Raw genomic sequence first — 23,360 nt, forward strand, 5'->3', positions numbered from 1 at the left:
AACGCTACCTGCACATCGTCTAATAAACAGAATAAAACATTGTGCGTGGGATCACTGTTTCCAGTGAATTCGTTTTTACAATGAATGGTGTGCAACAGTCTACACTTCCATGCGGCACACCGGTCTCTTGTGTGAACGACCTAGACAACCAAACGGATGAATGAATAAATGTGTGTTGTTTAGTGGCGCATGGGACCACTAAAGGACTACATTTCAATGTTTCAGAGGTGAACCAAGCTTGAAACACAAGTGTATAAACGTTCCATGGAGGATAATCTTTATATGGTCCATCTTCTGTAAATAAAACCATTTCTTCGCAACTCTTCGTAACAGTTGTGGTGGAGGTGCGGGGTAATCGACACCCGAAAACAGAGGCTGAAACACAAGTTCTTTGACGGAGCCGTCGCTTTGCTGCACTCCCACCGAATACACCGGAGTTGAATATGTCCCACGACGCAGACGAACAACGGCCCATTCCAACTGCTGCGCCGACCAGTTCCGTTCTACAACTGAGAGATGCGCTTGCCTTCGCCGGAAGATCGGACAAAGACGTCGAGGAATGGTTCATCCATTATCACCGGGTGAGTGCGGCCAACAAGTGCAACAGCGCTTCTCAGCTTTCGAGCGTCGCGTTCTTTCTAACGGATATTGCGTTGGTATGGTTCGACAATCACGAGGACACGTTCACAACATGGAGAACATTTGTTTCGGAAATGAAAGAGCGATTCGGCGACTCCGCGACGAAAAATATAAGGGCAGAACAGACGCTACTGCAACGCGCGCAAGTGCCAGGCGAAACATGCACGACCTACATTGAGGCAGTAATAAAACTGTGTAGGATGGTGGACTCTGGAATGTCTGAACAAAACAAAGTCGGGCACATCCTAAAAGGAATTGCGAAGATGTTTACAATTTCCTCATCGCAAAAGACAACCTGGCTTTCGTCGCTGGCATCATTCGGCACTGTCGCACTTTCGAGCAACTAAAGACGAGGCGCATCACGCCGAAGTTTGGCAGGCAAGCCAATGTGGCGACAGTTGCAAGCGTGGACAACAACCAGCCCCTTGACCTTGCACAAACGATCCGACAAATAGTTCGGGAAGAGCTCAGCCTACACGCGCAAGTGACACATCCAGGCACTCATAGCTTCCGCCTGCTTTCGAGCCAAACGTGGCATGCTTCTCCCCGTATCCTGCGGCAAGGGGCACTGAGGATTATGAACTCGCGCCCCGACAGCAGCCACGTCTCTACGACAGAGGCCGTGCTTATGACGCTCGGCCACATTGAGAACAGCCGCGTTTTTACCCCCGAGTCCTTGTCACTTTTGTCAGGCCACGACAAGAACAGCACCAACCGTACTACCACGACGTGACTTATGACCGATACAACGGATTCCAGCCAGCAGAAGAGACACGTTATCCGCATGACAACAAACTTTCTCGCCGCACGCAGGAGCCTAGCGTTCGTTTCGAGGAAGATGCTGTGAACCGCGACCCTCCCGTGTGCTACAGCTGCGGTTCCACAGGCCACATAGCTCGGTATTGTTGCCAAGGCCGTCAATCACGAAGGACACCACGGATGTTTTCGCCGCCCGGAACCAGAACTTCATATGACTTGCGCACGACCGATTTGCTTCCAATGGACCACTTCTCACACGAGACCAGACGCAGCGATTCGCTAGCCTCTGAGCGGAGCCTGACGCCACCAAATAACCGTCCCCGTCGCTCTCCGTCCCCTCGGCGCCGTTCTTCCTCACCGCCGCCGGAAAACTAGCATGAAACTAGGTGAGGTCGGCGGACAGTCTTTGAAAGAAATGCCTTTGCCTGTTGTGATGCTCAAAAACAAAGTGAATGTGTCGATTGACGTAATACCGACCATGGCGTTAGTTGATACTGGGGTGACTGTGTCTGTGATAAGCCTCGCTTTCAAAAATCGTATGGGCCACAAAGTTATGTTTTCTTGGAACGACGGTATTACCTTTAGTGGAGTAGGCAGCGACTGGCTTCATCCCCTTGGTGTTTGTGCTGTGAGTGTTTTCTTGGCTGGGAAAGGGTTTGTTTCGGAATTCCTTGCACTTTCTCGTTGTTCGCACGATGTTATTCTTGATATCGATGTTATTGAGCAATGCGGCGCTTCCGTAGACTGTGGTTGTGGCGAAATATCACTGAACAAGTTATCTATATCAGCACATTCCGAACAAAGCTCGCGTGGCGAAGACAGGGACACAGATACACTCAGTCGTTCTTGATCAAGTGATTGCATCATCGTGGTGCCTGACGCCCGTTCGTGTTTCTGCAACTACTGTTGACGCTGATTGTGTTGACCTTGTAGTTAGGCCTCTCCGCATAAACTGTGCTAAAAATATGCTTGTGCCCTGCTCTGTCATGTGCATGGCGAAAGGAGTCGCCACATTGTGGGCGCTGAACTGTTTCGCCACGCCGGTTGTCCTTCCTCGCGGTGTGAAGATCGCTCTCTTGGATGAAGCAGCATGTAGCTCAATAGCGGCACTAACTGCGGACGTCTCTACAGCGATAATCGCCATTCTGAAGAGCTAATGCTTGGCATGATTAGCAAGACTCTGTACATCGGAACGGCAAGCACCGGTACAAGTCCTTGCCAGGCATGGGGCTTCATTCGACTTCACGCATGGAGATGCACCCCTTCATTTACCGTGCTCCCGCGCTCGTCACAGAATAGATACCGGCTCAGCACATCTTATTCGCCAGAAGCCCTACCGAGTGTCATCTTACGAGCGCGAAGTTATTGCAGAGCAAGTCAAGGACATGATGAACAAAGGTGTCGTTCAAGATTCGTCTAGTCCATGGGCAGCCCCAGTAATCCTGGTCCGAAAAGAAAGATGGCTCCTGGAGATTCTGCGTGGATTACAGACATATAAATGCAGTGACGAAGAAGGATGTCTATCCAGAACCGCGAATCGATGACGTCGTTGATTGCTTACACGCTGTTTCTTACTTGAGATAGGTGTATTGGCAAATACCTAGGGACCCTGCCGACAAGCAACAGACCGCTTTCCTGACTCCAGATGGCCTATTCGAATTTAATGTTATGCCTTTTGGCCTTTGCAATGCTCCTACCACCTTCGAAAGATTCATGGACACAGCACTACGTGTCCTAAAGTGGGAGATACGCATGTTACTTCGATGATGTTGTAATCTTTGGCGCCACGTTTCAAGAACATAACGAATGCCTCAGCCTTGTTCTCCACTGCATTGAGAAAGCTGGACTGGTTCTAAAGTAAAAAAATGTTGGTTTGGCGAACGTCAAACACTGGTCTTAGGAAGCTTAGTCGACAAGGATGGCGTCAGACCCGATCCTCGTAAGATTGAAGCGGTGAGCTCCTTCAAGCCACCGCAGTCAGCACGAGATCTTTGCTCATTCATTGGCCTATGTTCGTATTTTCGTCGTTTTGTTCCCCGGTTTTCCTACATCGTTTACCCGTTGACAAGTATTTTGCGACAAAATGCGTCCTTCAATTGGACACAGAGTGTGAGGCACCATTCTCTCAACTGAAGTTTATACTAACGTCGGCATCCCTCGTGCGTCACTTCAATCCATCTTGCCCGACTGAAGTTCACACTGATATTAGTGGAATTGGGATAGGAGCGGTGCTTATACAACGTCACAGTGGCGCAGAACATATTGTTGCATATGGCAGCCGTTGCCGGAGCAAATCTAAACGCAATTATACGGTTACGGAACAGGAATGCATGACAGCTGTTTTCGCCATACAGAAATTTCGGTGTTATCTTTACGGTAGACCATTCAAGATTATCACCGACCATCATTCTTTATGCTGGCTGGTCGGTTTGCGTGATCCCTCTGGTCGCCTCGCCCGTTGGGCGCTGCGCCTCCAGGAAAACGACTTTGTGGTATCTTACAAGAGTGGCCATCATCACGCCGACGCAGACTGCCTCTCTAGGATTCCTTTTGCGACTACCGGCTGCGATGCTGAGAATTTTGACGACTGTCTCGCTCCTGTTACTTTCACGTTCCCTGACGCGGCAGACTTTCAGCGAGAACAACGGAATGGTCTTACCCTGGATCCGCTTGCTGTCGCCGGCCGTACCTCTCAAGGCAGCGGTCGCTTTACTGCCTGTAATAAATTGCTCTACAAAACTAATTACTCCGCGCATGGCGCTCGTTTTCTGCTTGTTGTTCCCGAGAGTCTCCGCTCCGGCGTTCTAGGCGCCATGCATGACGATGTGACATCCGGCCATTTCAGCTTCGTACGTACGCTACACCGCACGCAGCAGCGCTTTTACTGGCCCAAGATGTACGAATCAGCCAAGCGCTATGCCGCTAGTTGTGAAACGTGCCAACGTCACAAGCGACCGACCACCGTAGCCCCGGGTCCGCTTCGGCCATTGACACCGCCCAGTACGCCGTTCGAGCAAGTAGGCTTTGACATTTTGGGTCCATTCCCGTTATCTAACAAAAAAAAACCTTGGATAATTGTCTGCGTAGATCATCTTACACGGTATGCAAAAACTGCAGCCATACCGTCTTCCACTGCTACTTACGTGGCGATCTTCCCGCTGCGTTTCGTGGTCCTTCGTCATTTCCTCCGGGTAAACTTTTGCAGTTTCCAGGAACCAATTTAGTCCTTTGTAGATCATTTTTTCGAATAGCTTCCCTACGCAGCTAAGCAGAGATATGGGTCTGAAGGAGGCGTAATTTGTTGGCTGCTTCGATGGTTTCAATATAGGAATGACTTTCGCAAGCTTCCATTCCGTAGGAACCTCCCCAGTTATCCATGAGGCGTTGTAGTACTCCAGAAGGCGTAGGCGAGATGTGTGACATAGATTTGCGAGTGCTTCATAACTCACGCCGTCATGGCCAGGTGATGATCGCTTGTTTACGTCGCTGATTGCTGCCGTGAGCTCTTCGATGGTGAATGGTAATTCGAAGTCAGGAAGGGTAGCTCGAGGTGGACTAGGCTGACGACTTGCAATTTGCCGCAAAGGTTGTGCCCCGTTGGAAAGGAGCCTGCAGTACTGCTCTGCCACCTCTTTCAGGGATGCGCGCTCATGTAATGAGAGGGCGATAAAAGGATAAAGCTGTTGCGGCTCTTTGCGAATGCCTCTGACGACTCGCCAGATTTTGCTCAGTGGTTGTCGTATGTCCAGTGTCGCACAAAAGTCCCTCCACCTTTTTCGGTCCAGCTTGGTGAGGTAACGTCGTATATGTCTTTGTGCCCATCGACAAGTTCTGAGGTCTTCGATATTCTTAGTACGTAGAGCCTTCCTTTCGGCACGCCTTCGAATTGCACATAACCTTTCAAATTCCTCGTCGTTTGTTGGTACATTACAATGCTTAGTGGCAGAGCGGGTACTTTGTTTGAGGCAATGAGCTATTGTCGGTATTATTTCTGTATTCGTAGTCGAGGCTGTGATTCCTTTGTCTACGGCTGCTGTGTAAGCTTCCCAGTCTACCGACTTCAGTTTCACTTTTCTGGGCGACGTCCGAAAATGAAGGGCAGAGATTAGGATCGGGTAGTGATCACTACCTCGAGTCTCGAAATCTGTACACCATCCGAACATAGGGGCCACTTGACTTGATACGAATGTGACGTCAATGCAGCTAACAGTCATCGGATTTTTCAGGTATGTTATGCTGCCATCGTTCAAGGGCTATATATTGTATTTAGCAAAAAGCTTCGCCAGCTTGGCACCTCGAGCACATGTATGTCAACTGCCCCAGATCTCGTTATGTGCGTTGAAATCGCCACAAATAATATGTGGAGACTGAGTGTTTGTCAACAAGTTTTCCAATCTGGTCACGTCGAAAGGTTGACTGAATGGCTTCCGGCAAAATAGATCCGCAATTGATAATGTCATTGCCTTGGTCTCATCAATTGAAGAGGAATTGGTCTCTGGCAACATACCTACTGCATTATTTTTAGACATTAAGGCAGCATATGATTCGGTCGAACATACAGCAATACTTGACGCTTTGGAAACCCTTGGTCTTGGAGGACGGCTCTACACATGGATTGCAGACTATCTTCAAGGACGCCAACTTTTCATGTGTACCCCGGATGGCCCCACGGCGCTTTATGCCGTCGAGAAGGGAGTGCCACAAGGAGCTGTGTTAAGCCCGGTATTATTTAATTTAGTCCTCATCCATCTGAAAAGAAACCTGCCCCCTGGCGTCAAAATCACACTGTATGCGGACGAAATATGCATTTGGAGTGCGGCGCGTTCCCGCAGTACCACCCAACAACGCCTCCAGAGAGCGCTAGCAAATATATCGGCCTACCTAAATCCAAGGGGTCTGAAATTGTCCCCCGACAAAAGCGTTGCCATGGCTTTCACGCGGAGATGTGTGGAAAAATACCCACTAGTGTTGGGTGGTCGCGCCCTTCCATACGTCAAGACGCAAAGGTTTCTTGGAGTGACGATCGACAGGAACCTCACATGGTCGCCCCAAGTGAAAAAACTGAGTGAGAAGATTTCCTCGGCGTCGCACGTATTCCGATTTCTAGCCGGATCACAGTGGGGCAGCACCTGTCGATCAATGGTGCTCCTCCATAAGGCCTACGTCGATGGAACACTACGATATTACCTCCCGATCCTGCACAAAATATCTTCTACAAGCAAGAGAAAACTCGAGGCAGCACGAAACAACTGCCTTCGCGTATGTCTTGGCCTTCCGAAGGGGTCGTCCCGCTCAGGGACTGTAGCAGAAGCTGGATGCCTGCCTCTGGAAGTGCTATGTTCGCAGGAGACACTTCGGATACACCTCCGCCACGTCATTCATACAAAGACTGACTTTTTAAAGGATATTTCCAGAACCCGTGCTACATCTAGCTTTGGGCAGGCCGTCGGAAGCATATCTATTTCGATTCCTGCTCAGGCGTCACAAATTATGCCGCGAAACATTTCACCATGGACACTGTCCCCACTGGAAATCGTGCCATACATACCTGGAATCAGTGCGAAAAAGAAAATACCTCAAGCAGCGACTTATCAGATAGCTTTAGAATATTTGCACAAAGAATACGCAGCCGCAACGCACATTTTCACAGATGGCTCTACAACTCCACATCGTTCATCATGCGGACTTTTTGTTGCCTCTACAGGACAACGATTCTCGTTTCGTCTTGAGCGAGCGACATCATCTACTTCAGCGGAGCTATATGGCATTAAGGAGGCCCTTGTGCATATACTTCGACAGCAGCCGCCAAAGACATGGGTGATATTCACAGACTCAAAAGCAGCCCTACAAAGTATGTGGAACCGGCACAAGAGTTGCAATAATCAACCAACAGCATTAGACATTGCTTATCTTCCCCACAGGGCTAAGATTGCTGGGCAATGCATAAAGTTCCAGTGGATACCTGGCCATGCCGGCATTTCGGGAAATGAAAGAGCGGACGAAGCTGCCAGAAATGGACTCCAATACCGCAAGTTCAGAAGAACATATCTTACAAAAGCCGACGCTTCAACCATGGCAAAAAAATATGCCTATCAAGAAAAAGACCGCATCTTCAATCTGCCGCTTCACCAAGACAACTTCCTACGTTACATTGACCCAGAAATGATACCGAAAATTCCACGACCACTTCCTCGACACTTAGAGACATTGTACCATCGTCTTCGACTGAACGTGGCATATACGAAAAATTATCTGTACCGCATAGGACTTAACACTAACCCATACTGTGTTAACTGTCGCAACTTAGAGACAATTGAGCACATATTACTAGAATGCCCCGCGTACCGCGACGAGAGACAATTTTTTGAGCACCAAATGGACATGATTCGCCACGAACCGTTAACGTTAGCGAACATCTTAGGTCCAATGCCCGGCCCTTCAAAACAGCGACGGGTTTTGATTCATTGTTCAAATACCTGACAGAAATTGGTCGAATAGGAAAACTTTAAAAATTGCATCCTTCCTATACAAAAGCCTAAATTTACCCGCCATGTCACGTGTAAAAATTAGTATCAGGTCCACTAGGACATTTCATATTTATTTTTATCCTTTTTTTTCTCCCACTCTTTTCTGGAATCTTTTAATCCCATTCCCCATCCCTATACAGAGTAGCATGCCAGCGGTTATATACGCGCCGGCAAAATTCTCTGTTCTTCTAATAAAGAGCCCCCTCTCTCTCTCCTTCGTCATCGCCCACCACGTGTCATCATCAGCGACCGTGGTCTCCAGTTCACTGCTGATGCCATTGAAGAGTTACTTCGTTTGTGCACTTCACAGTTCCGTCATTCCACACCGTATCATCCACAGACCAATGGCCTCGTTGAAAGGACAAACAGAACACTGGCCAACATGCTTGCCATGTACGCCTCCTCCAATCATAACAACTAGGACGACATGCTGCTCTTGATCACTTACGCATACAACACGGCACAACACGGCGAAACACGAAACCACGAACAATAGTTCATTTTATCTCCTCTATGCAAGGTTACCGCGAAGCCCTCTGGACATTTCCTTACCCTTCGCTCTGCACAGTGACGATTCTGTATCGAAGATTTCATCGCATCTTCAACCTAGACTTCAACGCATCTGTTTGTCTCATCGAAGAAGCCGGTCGAATAGCTCGTCTTCGTACTGTGGCCTCGCAAAGTCGTTCAAAAGAGCGATACGACGGCCGTCACGTACAAGTATTAATCGAAAAAGGTTACTTGATCCTTCTTTGGACACCGCAACACAAGCGTGGATTGTGCCAAATGTTCTTGTCACAATATTCAGGCATATTTGTAGTTGTGGACTGCCTGACTGAACTCACCTACGTCATAGCTCGCCTCCTGGTTAATGGTCGGCGATCAACAAGAACATAGGTGACTCATATTGCTCGCCTGAAGCCTTTCTACCCTGCTTGTCCATTCTGACTCACCCCACAGGCTTCATCTGCTTGCGGAGTAACGTAACGGATACGAAAAGCGGGTACAAGAAGAAAGAAGAGAAGACGAAGAGAACGAGGAGTTTGAGAGGCCGGACTTTGCTACGATCACGCTACGATCATCGTCCATCTCCTGTAAATAAAACCATTTATTCGCAACTCTTCGTAACAATATAAAATGGCACTTAGTGCAGAATTATATAAGATACATGGAACTGGTGAATACACTGACGGTACAGTTAAACACGAAATAAGAAAAATGACAATATTGAAGGTGTACTGCCACTGAAATATTCAAGAAATTACAATATACACAGTGGAAAAGAAAATTCCTGTTTTAACATTTTAAACCACATGATGTTTTCTGCAGAGCGAAGCAATGTCAAGTGCCTGGGACACTTATGTGAAACCGACACCATCACTGAATGGCCGCACACCAGCATGCGGGCATCGATGCTCGAACGCTATAGATTTGCCGCAATCGACATGAACTCTATCGCTATGTCAAATACATGCTCCAAACTAGCGCGCATACTGTGCCGCGTCTTTAGTGGAGTGGGAGTGGCAAGACGATCAACGACGGGGTCGCTAGAATATGTCTTGAGCCGCGAGGGCATTGCAAGCCTCCGGCTTCGGGCGGCGCGGTGGCGTGCGCGGTGTGGGGGAAAAGAGGGAAAGCGCTCGGCTCGGCGTCACGAGGGACTCGGGACAAACAGTCGGCAGTCGCCCTATCCCAGCAGCACAGTCATTCCTTGTGCGCCACCATTCCAGCACGATTTCAAAACTTTTGCGCCACTGTTGTCCAACTGTGGAGAACGGCTGCTCGAACAGTCCTGATAGATTAGGTCGATTAAAGGAAAGGTGGACATCGATGAAGATTACTCGCTTAGTGGGATACATTTACTCGATTAATGGATAAATGTAGACGGATGCATGGTCGGGAAACGCGCACAGGTTATGTCAACACAAACACTGCGTGGCTTGGGACAACTTCAACTGAGCGGCCAGGCACACCGACCAGTGCATCAATGGTGTGTGGTACCCCGTGGCGACTACTTCCGATTTTCATGCTGTTCAAAAGACTATGTCAGGAAGCCGCGATGCTTTCAGTGTCAGTTTCACTTTATTCAGACATACATTATCAGGGTTGAAAGGACTAAAGGGACATGAACTCTGCCTGACTAAGTCCCTCCACCCATACATTTGCTCAAATGCAGTGAGAATGAAAAGAAAAAGAAGAAAGAAAGCAAGGGCTTTATACATTATAATATCCAAAAAATGATCAGAAAGCGGAAGTAATATCGCGAACAGGCATCTTAAATTGTGTAAATGAAAATTAAATTATGGGGTTTTACGTGCCAAAACCACTTTCTGATTATGAGCACGCCGTAGTGGAGGACTCCGGAAATTTCGACCACCTGGGGTTCTTTAACGTGCACCTAAATCTAAATACACGGGTGTTTTCGCATTTCGCCTCCATCGAAATGCGGTCGCCATGGCCGGGATTCGATCCCGCGACCTTGTGCTCAGCAGTCCAACATCATAGCCACAGAGCAACCACGGCGGGTTTAAATTGTGTAACAGAATCACAATAATGGGACAGTAATAACCCATAACACGCGCTTTGATGCGCGTTTGGAAGTGGCCGAATTAAAGAGGATATAATTAATCATTGGTTGCGTGTTTACATAATTCTGGCGCCACAGAGCAGGTATGGAGTCCGCAGCTATGTTACTAAGCAAAACGATTCGAGATAAAATTTCTTTTACAAAGTTCAACGACTGAGGTAATGTCGCTAGAGGCGACACTGTTGATCGTACAGGATGGGCTACCTTAGAATGAATATTTAGTGCTCACCAGTCGGAAATGTGGGACGCAGCGACTGTTCCGACGACCATGCCAGCGAGGTAGATGCTCTGGGAAGAAGAAACCATCCACCTGTTGCTGCACACCATGTTCCACTGCAAAAGAAGAGCGCGCCGTTTAACAACAAATAGCGGTTTGAGGAGGAGTTCCTTCATGTCCCCAAAAATACATTTATGGCTGTATTTGAAGCATGTACAGCGCCGTGACGCATCTGTTTGTCAAGATGCCGCGCGATAAGTGCTTTGATGATGATGTATTGTTTTCTCTAATGGCACAAAGTCCAATTGTAGCCATAGATTGCCAGAACAATGTTCCTAATGCTGTGAGATAGTGCTATGTAGGATGTTGCATGTAGCATGGCCGTAAATGAGCCTAAAGTTACCGCAAAATCCTTGAAACCATGCAATAAAATATGAGCGTGCACACAGTAAGGCGTTAAATGTTGAAGAGTTGACAGTGAATGCAGATAAACAAGATCAGAACAGTGCCTGTGAATGTTCATGGGATAGTCTAAATTGCAGTCTATTTATGCAAGGATTGCAGTTGTCGCTTGGGCTCACAATAGTCATGCACCTGTCGAAGCAGGTTCAGTGACACTAGGGACAATTGGCTCTCTTCCAATGAACAGCGCAGGATGCAGTGGAATACGCTCCTTCATATCGGAGGAAAATGTTTCATTCTGTGAGTTTTTACGTCATTGCATTGTTCTAGGACATGAGCATTTGCACGATCTTGGTGCAGCTTGGCGGTTCATTTCCACTGAGAAGCTACGAGTGACTCAATCGGGTGAGTGCCATATCAGTTTGCATTGCTTGCTTTCCACTGACACAGTTACCTATTTGGGACTTTACCAAGCGCCGTTGATGATGATGATGTATGAGGTTTTTTTGGCACAAGGGCCAAGTATGGCCAAAGAGCGCCATGTCTGTGCTAATGGGTTTGCAATGTACTTATGATTACTATGAGGTTGGTGTGACGTGGCTGTAAAGGGGCCTTAAAATATACGCACTAAAGTGCGTAAAATCTGTATAATAAAATTATGGCGATGAGTATGAGTTGTACTATGAACGTTTAGATGCATTTAAAAAGAATGATACGATAGGTAAAATATAGTAGATTAGCTAGAGCACTACTGCCTCCTTAGGGCCCTTGAAAAACACAAGGGCCTGGAGGCATGTGCTATTCGGAACAATTATCGCAGCGGCATCCTCTGGAGCAAGGATGCTCTACGAATTTATTGGGCTTATAACGTGTAGAACTACATCCTTTAAGAAGTCGAGGACTGCCTTGGTATTAAAAAGCGGTTCCTTACCAAGAAACATAGCTGGGTGAAGAGCTATGCAATGACGATATGCAAGAGGAAAATGCTTCTTTCGTTCAGGTTCGGCTTCGCGACACTCCAAGAGGACGTGGAGGACGGTCAGCCTCTCATCACATCGACCACAGGTTGGCGGTTCGTTTCCAGTAAGAAGATTTGGTGTGTACCAAATGTGTGCCCTATTCTGAGGCGGCAGAATAGGACATCTGTTCGCCGTGATTTTGATGGTAAGGGCCAAAAACCTAGCTGTGGCTTTATAACGTGCAATTTATTGTTTATTTCTGCGTTCCACATACGTTGCCAGTGTTGTCGCAGTTTCTTACGCAAGAAAGGCTTCAGATCTGTGACCGGGACAGCAGCTGCAGAAGAAGTGTTTAGTGATGTGAGTGATGTGGCCATTTTATCAGCCAGTACATTACCCTCGATACCTCTATGGCCAGGTACCCAGCATATTATGATGTTCTGGTTGGATGAGGACGCTTTACACAATACCGAATACAGTTCATTGAATACGGGATTTTTATGTTTTTAGAGTGACATTAGGGCCTTCACGACGCTTAGAGAGTCTGTATAGATCGCTGCTTTTGGAAGTTTTGATCTTCTTATATGCTTCACAGCAGAGAGTAATGCGTAGGCCTCGGCTGTAAAGATGCTTGTTTCCGGATGCAGTACATCGGATTCCAAGAAGCATGGGCCGACGGCTGCATAGGATACCCCGGCATTTGACTTCGAAGCGTCTGTGTAGTACTCTGCGCAGGAGTGTTTGTACTGCAGTTCTAGGAAATGCATTCTGATTTCGGCCTCAGGAGCGTGCTTTGTAACTTTTATACAGGATATGTCACATCGTATAACCAGCCATTCCCAAGGAGGTAAGAGCTTGGTTAGGTGCATTAAGCGATGCTCGAGGAGCGGGACGTGCATTTCATCGCTAAGCTGCTTCACACGCAGCGAGAAATGGAGGGACGATTGCTGAAAAGTGTAGCGCACGTCATATCGGTAACGTTATGAAAACATGGATGTTCAGGATTGGAGCGTATTTTAAGGAAATATATGAAGCTAAGGTATGATCTCTGTAGGTGGAGAGACCATTCATTTGAATCGGTATATAAACTTTCAATCGGGCTCGTTCTGAATGCGCCCGTGGCTAAGCGGATACCTAGATGGTGAACAGGGTCTAGCATCTTTAGTGCGCTCGGGGCGGCAGGGTTATATACCACGGCACCATAATCTAATCGTGACCGGATGAGGCTCTTATAGAGATTCATTAGGCACTTCCTGTCACTACCCCACATAGTCTGGGATAGAAGTTTCATTAGGTTCATTGTTTTCAGACACTTTTCTTTAAGATGTTTAATGTGTGGGACGAAAGTAATTTTATTGTCGAGTATAACACCTAGAAATTTGTGCTCTTTGTTTACAGGTATCTGATGTCCACACATTTCCAAGCAAGGATCCAGAACCAGGCCTCTCTTCCTTGTAAACAGCACGCAAGAACCCTCTTGAGGATTGATTTTAAAACCATTTTTCTCTGCCCACCCTGACACCTTGTGAAATCCATGCTGTACCTGTCTCTCGCATACTGCGAGGTTACAGGATTTGAAGCCTATTTGAATGTCGTCCACATAGACGGAATACAAAATGGCCGGTGGTAAGGAAGCACGAAGCGTTATCATCTTAACAATAAAAAGTGTGCAGCTGAGCACGCCTCCCTGGGGTACACCAGTTTCTTGTGTAAAAGGGCGTGACAGCACACTGCCGACTTTCACCCGGATGGTACGATCGGACAAGTAGCTTTTTATTACGTTGAGCATATTACCATGAATGCCCATTTCCGATAAGTCTCGCAAGATGCCGTGTTGCCACGTTGTGTCATACGCCTTTTCCATATCGAGAAATATCGAGAGGAAGAACTGTTTATGTATAAATGCGTCCCGGATATTTCCTTCAATACGTACAAGATGGTCGGTTGTGGAGCGCCCTTCTCGGAAGCCACACTGATAGGGATCAAGCATTTTGTTCTGTTCAAGGAAATGGATCAGTCGCCGATTTATCATTTTTTCAAATGCCTTACACATGCAACTTGTGAGGGCTATCGGGCGGTAGCTTGCCACTGAGGAAGTATCTTTGCCTTGTTTTAAAACAGGGACCACAATGGCTTCTTTCCATGTGGTCGGAAGGTACCCTGCGTCCCAGATAGGGTTGAAAAGTGTAAGTAGTGTTACTTGTGTGTCACTGTGTAAGTTTTTCAGCATTTCGTACATGATTCTATCAGATCCTGGTGCGGAGCTCTTGCATGCGCTCAGGGCAGCTCTCAATTCGGCAATCCTGAAAGGACGGTTGTAAGGCTCATTCTGTTGACATTTTCTCATGAGTGGCTTACATTCTTCTATTTGTTTATATTTCAGGAAGGATTGCGAGTAATGGTTGGCACTTCACACGCTTTCAAAGTGCTCCCCAAGTGAGTCCGCCTGGTCTTGTAGGGTATCGCCTTGTATGTTTACCAAAGGGAGTATGCTGGTCGCCCTCTAATTCTATTTACGCGGTTCCAGACTTTCGCCTCATCTGTAAACGAGTTAATACTTGATAAAAAGTTCTGCCAACTTTCTCGTCTGGCCTGCCTGCGGGTTCTCCTGCCTTGAGATTTTACTTTCTTAAAGTTGATAAGATTCTCTGCAGTGGGGGAAGCGCGTAGCAACCCCCACGCTTTGTTCCGTTTCTTACGAGCAATCCTACATTCATCGTTCCACCACGGGACACGTCGTCTGCATGCCAAACCACTTCCTTCAGATATGCATTTAGATGCGGCATCTATTATGAACGCTGTAAAATACTCCACAGCGGCATCGATTTCTAGAGAAGACATATCAGCCCATGAGATGCTAGATAGATTTCGAAATTTCTCCCAGTCGGCTGTATCTATCTTCCACCTAGGAGCTTGTGGGGGAAATTCATTTTCTTTAGATGTTCTTAGCAGTACGGGTAAGTGATCGCTCCCGTAAGGATTGCTCGTAACTTCCCATTTGAGTTCGGGCAGTAAAGACGCGGAAACTATACTAAGATCTATTGACGAAAAGGATCTGTTTGTAAGAGAGTAATATGTGAGTTCTTGCTTATTTAGAAGGCACGCTCCAGAAGAAAAAAGGAACTGTTCAACGAGACGACCTCGCGCATCGATGCGAGAGTCTCCCTACAAGGTGCTACGCGCATTGAAATCGCCAAGAACAACATAAGGTTCTGGCAGTTGATCTACATAGGATTGAAATTCATGTTTCGTTAATTTGTAATGTGGGAGTATGTAAAGAGAGCTAATGGTGATGAGTTTGTTTAGGAGAACAGCTCGAACCGCCACTGCTTCGAGAGGCGTTCGTAGCTGTAAAAGTTGACACGCAATGCTCTTATGGATAACAATGGCGACACCGCCTGATGATGCGACAGCATCATCGCGATCTTTGCGATAGGTTATGTACTGTCGGAGAAAGTTTGTGTTTCGATTTTAGGTGTGTTCCCTGTAAACACAGCACCTTTGGATTGTGTTTTTGGATGAGTTCCTGCACATCATCTAGGTTTCTAAGAAGACCTCTGATGTTCCAGTGAATTATTTGTGTATCCATATTGGTAGTTAGTTAGTTAAATGGGGTTTAATGGCGCAAAAGCAGCTAAGGCTATGCTGCGCCAAACACGAGGTGTTCTAAAATACAGTTTATAAAGTGAAAGACTGTGTTAATAATCTATATTTTATGTAAAAATCCAGTGTCGTCTAAAAATTTACGGACGTCACAAAATGGGACTAGTGGATCATCGCCTAAAATTAGAGCAGGGTGTAACGGTATGTGTTGTTCATATAATTTGTGCAAGAGTGCTCGTCTGTGTGTTTCAATCTGCGTACATGTGAGTAATAGGTGCATAACTGTTAGTGGCTGTTGACATTTCTCGCATGTTGGTGTGTCTTCTTTCCTAAGTAGGTAATTGTGTGTTATGTGTGTGTGCCCGATGCGTAGTCGGCACAAAACTACTTCGATTAACCGCTCCTGATGATAGCATGACTTCCATTCCCCTACTATGGGTTTCGTGAGATGTAGCTTGTTGTCGGAACAACGGTCCCATTCGCGTTGCCATTTTACCGTTAAGGCTTTTCTAATTGCACGGATGCTATCTTTGTATGGGAGCGTTGTGTTTGTAATGTCTTCGTGTGCTGCCATCAATGCATATGTATCAGCTGCTTCGTTACCCGGTATTCCAACATGGCTTGGGACCCAGCAGAAACGAATTGACCTCCCGTATTCGTTAAAAGCCACCATGTTTAAAATGTCTCCAATCAGGGGTTCACACTCAGATTTGAGATGTAGTGCCTTCATTGTGCTTAAAGAATCTGTGTATATGACTGCATTTGTGTGTTTATCAGCGATAATTGTTTTCACAACAACCCATATGGCGAAAACTTCGGCCGTGAAAACAGAGGCGTGTTGTGGCAATCGAATACTTTTTTCCCAATTTTCCGTTATGACCCCCACACCCACATGTTCTTTCGTTTTGGAGCCATCAGTGTAATATTGCACGTTATTTTTATATTTCTCCTGAAGTTCACGGAATTCTTGTGTAAAGTGTTCGCGTGGGGTGTCTTTCTTCTTTAAATGTGTCAATGTCCAGTCACATAACGGTTTAAAATTGTACCATGGGGGCAAACGCTGCGGCTTTCTGGCAACCTCGAGGACTTCGCAAGGAATGTCATAATCCCGGACAAATTCCTCATATCGCAGGACAAGGGGTTTGGTCATGTTCGGTTTATTTGTATAGTGTAGGCGTGAGTTGCATTGTGTGAGGATGTTGTAGCATATGTGTTGTGGTGATGACTGAATTCTTAGTACGTAGGAAAAAGTGAGGAATGCTCTGCGGTGCTGTAAGGAGGGTTCATTACACTCGACGTATAAACTTGGAATAGGTGAAGTTCGGTAGGCGCCACTTGCCAGTCGCAGTCCAAGGTTATGTACCAGGTCAAGTCGTTGGATGTAGGACTGTCTGGCTGAGCCGTAAACCACGGAGCCGTAGTCTAAAAGGCTACGCACAAGAGACCGGTAGACACGTAAAAGGCACGTTCGGTCGGAACCCCAGTGCTTATGAGACAGAATTTTAAGGATGTTTAGAGCTTTATTTGCTTTAATCTTCAGTGCTTTTATGTGAGTTAGGAAGTTAAGTTTGGTGTCAAAGGTTACTCCTAAAAACTTATGATCTTGTTTCACCGGCAGTATGGTGTCGTTCAATTTTAGGACTGGATCGCTGTGTAGCCCTCGTTTCTGAGAGAACAAAACAGTAACTGTTTTCTGTGTGGAGAAGCGGAAACCATTTTTGTTAGCCCACTGTGTAAGTTTATTAATTGTTATCTGGAGCTGCCTCTCACAGGTTAGCAAATTTGAGGCACGGCAAGCCACTTGGAGATCGTCTACGTATAAGGAGTGCATAAGAGACGACGGTATGATCCTATTAACTGTGTTCATTTTTACTATAAAAAGTGTCGTGCTGAGAACACAGCCTTGTGGAACGCCATTTTCCTGCGTAAATGTATTAGAATCAACTGTACCCAGACGTACCTGAAATGTTCTATTAGACATGAAATCAGTTAGGCAATTTAGCATTTTACCACGGATGCCGAGGTCAGCCAGGTCTCTTAAAATTCCGTATCTCCATGTGGTATCATAGGCTTTTTCCAAATCGAAGAAAACTGCGAGACAGTGTTGTTTATGTAAAAACGCATATCGAATTTCATGTTCTAGACGGACAAGATGGTCAGTAGTTGTACAGCCCTTTTGATATCCACACTCGTGGGGGTCTATGAGGTTTCTTGATTCTAAGATAAATGAGAGTCTAATATTGATAATGCTTTCATATGATTTTGCCAGACAACTTGTGAGGGAAATGGGTCTGTAGTTGCTTGCGGATGTTGGGGATTTACCGGCTTTTAGAAATGGAACTACTATTGCTTTTTTCCATTCTTCGGGCATTATACCAGATTCCCAGATTATCGCTTCCATGTGGAAGAGATCCTTCAAACCGCAGTAAACACGGTAGAAGACTACATCAAAGACAAGGGACTGAGATGCTCCTCGCAAAAATCAGAACTTCTGCTCTATAGGCCCACATGCCGCGGTAGAAAAAGCATTAGGGAAAGGCCGGGTATTGTGGTCACAGTAGAAGGCACCACAATACCGATAGTGGAGAGCCTGAGAATACTGGGACTCCGCATATCCGAAAACGGCCATAACGGAGAAACCATTAGACTACTTGACAATAGTGTTCAACAAACAATCAGACTAATAAAGCGGATATCCAACAGGCACTATGGCATGAAAGAGCACAATCTCATCCGATTAATAGAAACATTCGTAATCAGTCGTATTGTATATGTGGTTCCTTACCTCAAGCTCTACGCTGCGGAGAAAGCCAAGATAGACTGCATTATTAGAAGGGCCTATAAGCAAGCCTTGGGACTTCCCGCAAATACGTCAAACGAGAAATTCTTGGCGCCCGGCGTGCACAATACATTAGACGAACTTATTGAGGCACAGAGAGTAGCGCAGTATGAAAGGCTTACGCAGAGTTTGACGGGGAGACACATCTTAGATGACATCGGAATAACCTACGAAGCACAGCACGGAGTGCGGAGAGACATCCCAAGGAAAATAAGGGAACATCTATCAATACCCCCACTCCCCAGAAACATGCACCCGGAGTTTCACCAAGATCGAAGAAACGCACGAGCGAGAGCTCTCCACAAAAGATTCCGTTATGCCAGGGACGTGGTCTATGTGGACGCGGCGGAGTACGCAAATGGACAGAGTATGTCGATAGTTGCTACGAGTCTAGAGGGTGACTGCAGAGTTAGTGGGACGGTGAAAACATGGAAGGCAGAGGTGGCGGAGGAAGCTGCCTTAGCACTGGCAATAGCCTCCACGGAAGCCAACATCGTAGTAAGCGACTGCAAGACAGCAGTCAAGAACTATGCAAAAGGAAGAATCTCGCCGGAAGCACTCAGAATTTTAAACAACTTTCGTGAAGATCGCGACATTCACATTATATGGGCACCCGCACACTCCTCCCTTCCCGGGAACGAAATAGCGCACAACCTGGCTCGAGAACTGACAGGCCGAGCAGGTGACACACAATAAATACTGGGAACGGAGAGAGACCGGATGACCAGCTTTAACGAGATCACCAAACACTATAAATTGGGAAGGGCCCACTTCCCCCCGGCACACTCCTCGTTAAATAGACGGCAAGCGACGGCATGGCGCCTCTTACAAACAGATACATATCCGAACCCGGTGGCCTACCACCGCTACTACCCGGACCTTTACACGGATAGATGTAGATTCTGTGAAGAAAGGGCGGACCTACAACACATGGTATGGGCTTGTCCTCGTACACCCATACAGAATAAAATAATTAAAACCAGAGAGCAGTGGGAGACCGCGTTGCTCAGCTGTGCACCGGAAGACCAACGCAAGGCAATCCAGCAGGCCGAAGATGCCGCCAGGGCCCAAGGGCTCGAGGCCGTCATTTAGGTAGAGGCCTAGGTCTCTAATCTGCTGTGCACAAATAAAGTCTATTCCTCCTCCTCCTCCTCCCAGATTATGTTGAAAAACTTAAGGAGAGCTTCTACAGATGCCTGAGATAGATGAGCCAGCATGGCGTAGTGGATACGGTCGTGTCCTGGCGCTGTGTTTTTCCCTGCAGAAAGGACTCTGTTTATTTCTTGTTGTGTGAGGGGGGAATTGTACGGTTCTTTTAACGCGCCGGTAGTGGGTAGCTTTTGTTTTTCAGCAGACTGTTTGTACTGTAAGAATTCATTCGTATAATTTCCTGAACTGGATACATCACGGAAATGTTCGCCAAGTATATCTGCCTGTTCTTGTATTGTTGTTTGTGTGTCTGGACTTGTGAGTAACGGTATTGTGTAAGATGAGTAATCTCCCCGAAATTACCCTACCTGTTCCCACATGCGTTTAGACGTAACTGTACTGTTTATAGAGGATACGTATTTCTTCCACGATGATTTTTCTGCCTGCCTTCTGATAAATCGTGCCTTGGCTTTGGCCTGTTTAAAGCATAAAAGGTTGGTATAGGTGGGGTGTCTTCGTAACATACCCCAGGCCCTATTTTGAAGCTTCTTGGTTTCTGTGCACTCGGGGCTCCACCAGGGAAAACTTTTTTTGCGCACAAGACTGGATGTTTGAGGTATTGCCTTTTCTGCTGCTGAAATTAAAACTTCAGTGAATTTCTCATTAATTTCATTTACATTGAGTTCATTTAAACAGACATCTTCAAGTTTTGCATGTTTCATAAAAAGCGGCCAGTCGGCAAGCTGTATTTTCCAGCGACGTGGCTTAGAGTTTATTGTAGGTAATATGGATGAGAGCTTGATAAATGCCGGCAAATGATCACTTCCATAAGAAGTGTCGGGGACTTCCCATTTAAAATCGCTAAAAACAGACGGTGAGCAGAAGGCTAAATCTAGACAGCTGAATTTGCGTGAGCTTGGTGAGAAATATGTTGGTGAACCCGAGTTTAAAAGACATATGCTGTTAGACAAGATAAAATCTTCGATTACTTGCCCTCTTTGGTCTGTTCTATCGCTGCCCCAGAGGCTACAATGGGCATTAAAATCTCCTACTAGAATAAAAGGCTCCGGCAACTGGTGTATTAGATTTTCCAGTTGTCTAGTAGTAAAATGAGTATGGGGTGGGATGTAAAGTGAACAGATGGTGATGGTTTTATGCGATAGAACGGTGACGGTAACAGCCTCGAAAGAAGTACTCAGTTGAACATTTCGTGTAGGGGTGCCGCCCTGAACGACTATGGCGACTCCTCCTGACAAACGGCTAGAGTGTTCGCGGTCCCTTCGGACAACGGTGAAACCTTTGAGAATGTTACTATTTTTTGGACCAAGATTCGTTTCTTGGAGACACACTGCAACTGGCGAAAAAGTGTTGATAATGTCTTTGATGTCACCTATATTGTGTATAAGACCTCTGCAATTCCAGTGTACAATGAAAGCCATGTTTCTAAAATGAAAAATGTAGTGGTGTTTGCGAACTTAAAAACTAAAGGTGACATTCGATAAGGGACAGTACACGTTTAATGGGCGGCAACCGTTCAGGTTGCCTGTCCCTTTTTCTGTAGAGTTATAAGGACCTTGTCCTTCTTAGGGCGCTCAGAAGAGCGCTGTTCTTTTGGCGTCAATGACGCCGGGGTTTTCGTGTCGACCTCCATTGCCTTCTCTGAGGCGCTGGATGATCGAGAGCCAGGCGCCGACACACGCGTCTCGGGCCTTCGCGTTCTGTTTAGCCTGGGGACCTGCGGGACGACTGTCTGCAGGGCCGCCTTGGATGATGGTGGAGTAGCACTAGCTGCTGCCACCGAGGGGGCGGATGCAGTGGCCACAGGACCACTGACTGTGACCTCTGTAGACTCCTGAGACCGATGTGGCGCTGCCCCCTGTCGCGCCACATTGGCATAACTTATTTGAGGTAAGAGCGAAAGCCTCTTCCTTGCTTCAAAAAATGAAATCTTCTCTTTTACTGTAAGAGCAATCACTTCCTTCTCCTTCTTCCAACAGGGACATGATCGTGAATACGCTGGATGATCCCCTTTGCAGTTCACACAGCGTGGGGGAGCATTACAATTTTCAGATGAGTGGTCGTTGGCACTGCATTTTGCGCACGTTTCTTTGCCTCTGCATGATTGGGATGCGTGGCCGAACCTCTGGTACTTAAAACATCGCCTCGGGTTCGGTATGTATGGCCTGACATTTATCTTTAGGTATCCTGCGTCGAGAGAAGTGGGGAGAATACTAGTACCAAATGTGAGGATCACATGTTTGGTCGGGAGTTGTTCATTGTTTCTTCGGATTGTAATTCTTTGTACTTTAATGACATTCTGTTCTTGGAATCCTTCGAGAAGTTCCTCGTCACTCAGGCTGAGAAAATCTTCCTCTGAGATAACGCCCCTGCAGGTGTTTAGGGAGCGATGGGGAGAAATCGTGACTTTGATTTCACCAATACTGGTGAGTTCGGACAGCTTTGGCACTTGTTCTTTGTTTCTCAGTTCTATAAGTAGGTCTCCACTGGTCATTTTCGAGGCTTTATAGTCTTTGCCAATTTTTTCAATGAGGCATTTCGCCACCAAGAAAGGAGATAGCTTACGCATACTTTGTGGTCCTTCACTATGCAAGACGTGGTAACGTTGGAAGTTGTCTATGTCAGTTCGGAGGGTGAATTGAAAAGGTGCATTGGTGCGGCCTCTTTTCAGAGGCCGATCTGGAAGTCGCGGAAAAGCTTCTGCCATAATATGGTTTGAAATTCGGCGGCGGTGGTAGCCACCCACCACCGAGCCCAACAAGGGGACGCTACAGGTTGTGAGCAACCTGCACACGCCAGCTATGCACCGCCACTATAACCTAATGCATATAACCAAGACTGGATATACTACACACGGTTAACCCTTGCCGCCAGGAAATTCGGAAGTAAGAAGAAGTAAAAAGAAGACAGGAAAGATGAAAAGGCTAGAGAGAAAGTCGAAGATTGAAGAGGAGGACAGGAAAAGGCGACTGCCGATTTCCCCCGGGTGGGTCAGTCCGGGGGTGCCGTCTACGTGAAGCAGAGGCCAAAGAGGTGTGTTGCCTCCGCCGGGGGGCCTTAAAGGTCCGAGCACCCGGCATTGGCTCAACCCCCAGGATCCCCCTTTCCCCGGACACGGCTAAGCCGCGCACGGCTACACGCGGGAGGGTCCAACCCTCGTGTGCTCGGGTCCGTGGTGTCGCAACACACCAAACGCCTGTTCGCGCAGACGCCCCTGCGGGGATACTGGAAGTGAATAGGTGCTGTATGTAAGGAAACGGATGTTATGCCTTAGATCACAGAGCTCTTTCGAGGCCCTGTAATAGGGGTTTTGCCCTTTCTGAAGCGTTCGAGGGAGCCTCGCCGCTCCTTAGGCGCTTGGCGCGCCGTGAGGACAGGTGTAGTGTCCATTGCCTCTTGTGAGGCGCCGGACACATGCTCTTGCGAGCGAGAAGTTTTCTGTGTGGGTCCTGCCTCGGAAGGCAAGATCCCTGCGCCCTCCAGCCCGGAGGTCGATGGGGCTCCCTGAGGGATCTGGCTGCGCCGGCTGTCGCCAGCGCTGGATGGGGCCGGGGAGGTGGGGGTAGCCTGCGCTGCGCCCACCTTCGGGGTCGATGGCGTCACTGCCGCCTCACTGGGTGTGGGACGGTCAGCCGCCAGAGACCGTTGTGGCACTGCCCCC

General features: G+C 47.2%; 1 protein-coding gene across 2 annotated transcripts in view; it reads right to left on the reverse strand.

Annotated features, from left to right (window-relative positions):
* The window catches only part of LOC135917233 (organic cation transporter protein-like), a 104,257-nt gene that overhangs the window by 48,485 nt on the left and 32,412 nt on the right, over positions 1 to 23,360 (reverse strand). For both annotated transcript variants that reach the window (XM_065450772.2, XM_065450771.2), the window contains exon 3: positions 10,742 to 10,845. In XM_065450772.2, coding sequence (XP_065306844.2) covers positions 10,742 to 10,845 — 104 coding nt within the window. The remainder of the gene's footprint in view (positions 1 to 10,741; positions 10,846 to 23,360) is intronic.

Source organism: Dermacentor albipictus, chromosome 7 (assembly GCF_038994185.2).
Source record: "Dermacentor albipictus isolate Rhodes 1998 colony chromosome 7, USDA_Dalb.pri_finalv2, whole genome shotgun sequence".
NCBI classification, from domain to species: Eukaryota; Metazoa; Arthropoda; class Arachnida; order Ixodida; family Ixodidae; genus Dermacentor; species Dermacentor albipictus.